Below are 1,537 nucleotides of genomic sequence, written 5' to 3'. Positions count from 1 at the left end.
CTCCGCGTTCGGCAGCGTTCGACATCTGTCTCTCTCCTACTTGAGTGAGCGATGCGTCCGCGTGGACAGCTGCTATACAATAATACATTTCCATTTACCTCCTTCTCTATATCCATACAAAATATCTATCAAACAAATAAAATTAAAATTTTTGAAAAATGAAACCATTCCATCAGTATTTTCTTATGACGTTGTCACGTTCAACTATCGTCAGTAAACCGACCTTACAGACAACCGATTTTTAATAACTTTCAAGTAGTCCTCATTTCTAACTTTTTCTAACCACGGTATTATCATCATTCGCCTGTAACACCACATTTTGAACGCTTCTAACCTTTTCTTTTCCGTCGCGCCCACCGTCCATGTTTCGCACCCGTATGCCGCTACGCTTTAGACATACATCTTTAACAATCTTTTATTTCTAAATTAACTGTTCGTGAGCATAAAAGAGACTTCCCAATGGGGAATTATTTTACGTGTGGAGTACTTTATCCCAAAGGATATTATATCTAATAAATAATAAAACTAAATTATTCGAAAATTAGCAAAGATTTATTTTATTCTAGTTTATTAATGAATAGTAGCAATAAGTCCATGGGCAGAACCAGAGGTTTTAATGGTACCAGATGGTCCGTCGATAATAGTTCCAGTCTTGTGAGCTACCTTTTTACAAAACTAAATCGGTATTTATAGTGATTATTTCATAGTTAAAACTATAATGTATGCCTAATTTTGAAAAGCGAAGCTAATTTAACTACAAAGACAACTCACGATCATCCTAAAATCAGGACCAATTCTTGGTAAAAGAAACACAGTCTATGGTTTTATTCTAAAACGTGAAACATTTTTATTAAGAAAAGCAAAACCAGTTTTTGTTTATCATTAGCCTTCCAGTTGAGACAATAAACATAAAACAATTTTAAAACCAATAGATAACATTTGAAAATTAAGATTACTATTTTGACCATACAGCTACGAGAGAAAAATGAATAAGAACCAATTTTCAGTTTACATAAAAACTATTTATCAGTACGAAGGAATGATTAGTTTATAACGAAGAAATAGCTTTTTAATCTTTTGAGACATATAAAAACTGGAAAATAAACTTTTTTAGTAGAAGACTTGTTGCATCAAAACTGTAATGAAGACCGCTGTAAGTATATAAGCCTTTCGTTTTAACCCATTAAAATACGGTCGATTGTAAGTACATTCATATATTTAAAATAAATAACTAAAATTCCTCTCTCCTGTTTTTGTTACGTTAAGTACAGATAAGGGTTATACACTAGTTTAACACTGGAAAACAAGAATTCGGGAAATGTTTTCTTAATTTAATTTTTATTTTACTTTTATTTGTAAAGTAGTTTTTATAATTATACCATTGCTATAAAATAGACTTTGGGTTTCTATTGTCTTTAAAGAAATAAAAGTTAACTTCTACTTTGGTCTTTTTATATTCTTTTTATCAAAAGAAATCGTAAGGCTTCCTTACTGTATATTTAAAATAGTCATTCGATGGTCTGATTAGCGTTACTGA

The 1,537-nt window shown here is 31.0% G+C and overlaps 1 protein-coding gene across 1 annotated transcript in view; it reads right to left on the bottom strand.

Moving 5' to 3' along the window:
- Window positions 1-533: 533 nt before the first annotated feature.
- The window catches only part of LOC112906341, a 14,011-nt gene continuing 13,007 nt past the window's right edge, over window positions 534-1,537 (bottom strand). Inside the window, exon 3 of the mRNA XM_025980272.1 lies at window positions 534-663. Coding sequence (XP_025836057.1) covers window positions 571-663 — 93 coding nt within the window. The 3' untranslated portion in view covers window positions 534-570. The remainder of the gene's footprint in view (window positions 664-1,537) is intronic.

This window comes from Agrilus planipennis, unplaced genomic scaffold, assembly GCF_000699045.2.
Source record: "Agrilus planipennis isolate EAB-ADULT unplaced genomic scaffold, Apla_2.0 scaffold76, whole genome shotgun sequence".
In the NCBI taxonomy this organism is placed as follows: domain Eukaryota; kingdom Metazoa; phylum Arthropoda; class Insecta; order Coleoptera; family Buprestidae; genus Agrilus; species Agrilus planipennis.
This window is presented reverse-complemented; position numbering and strand designations above follow the sequence as displayed.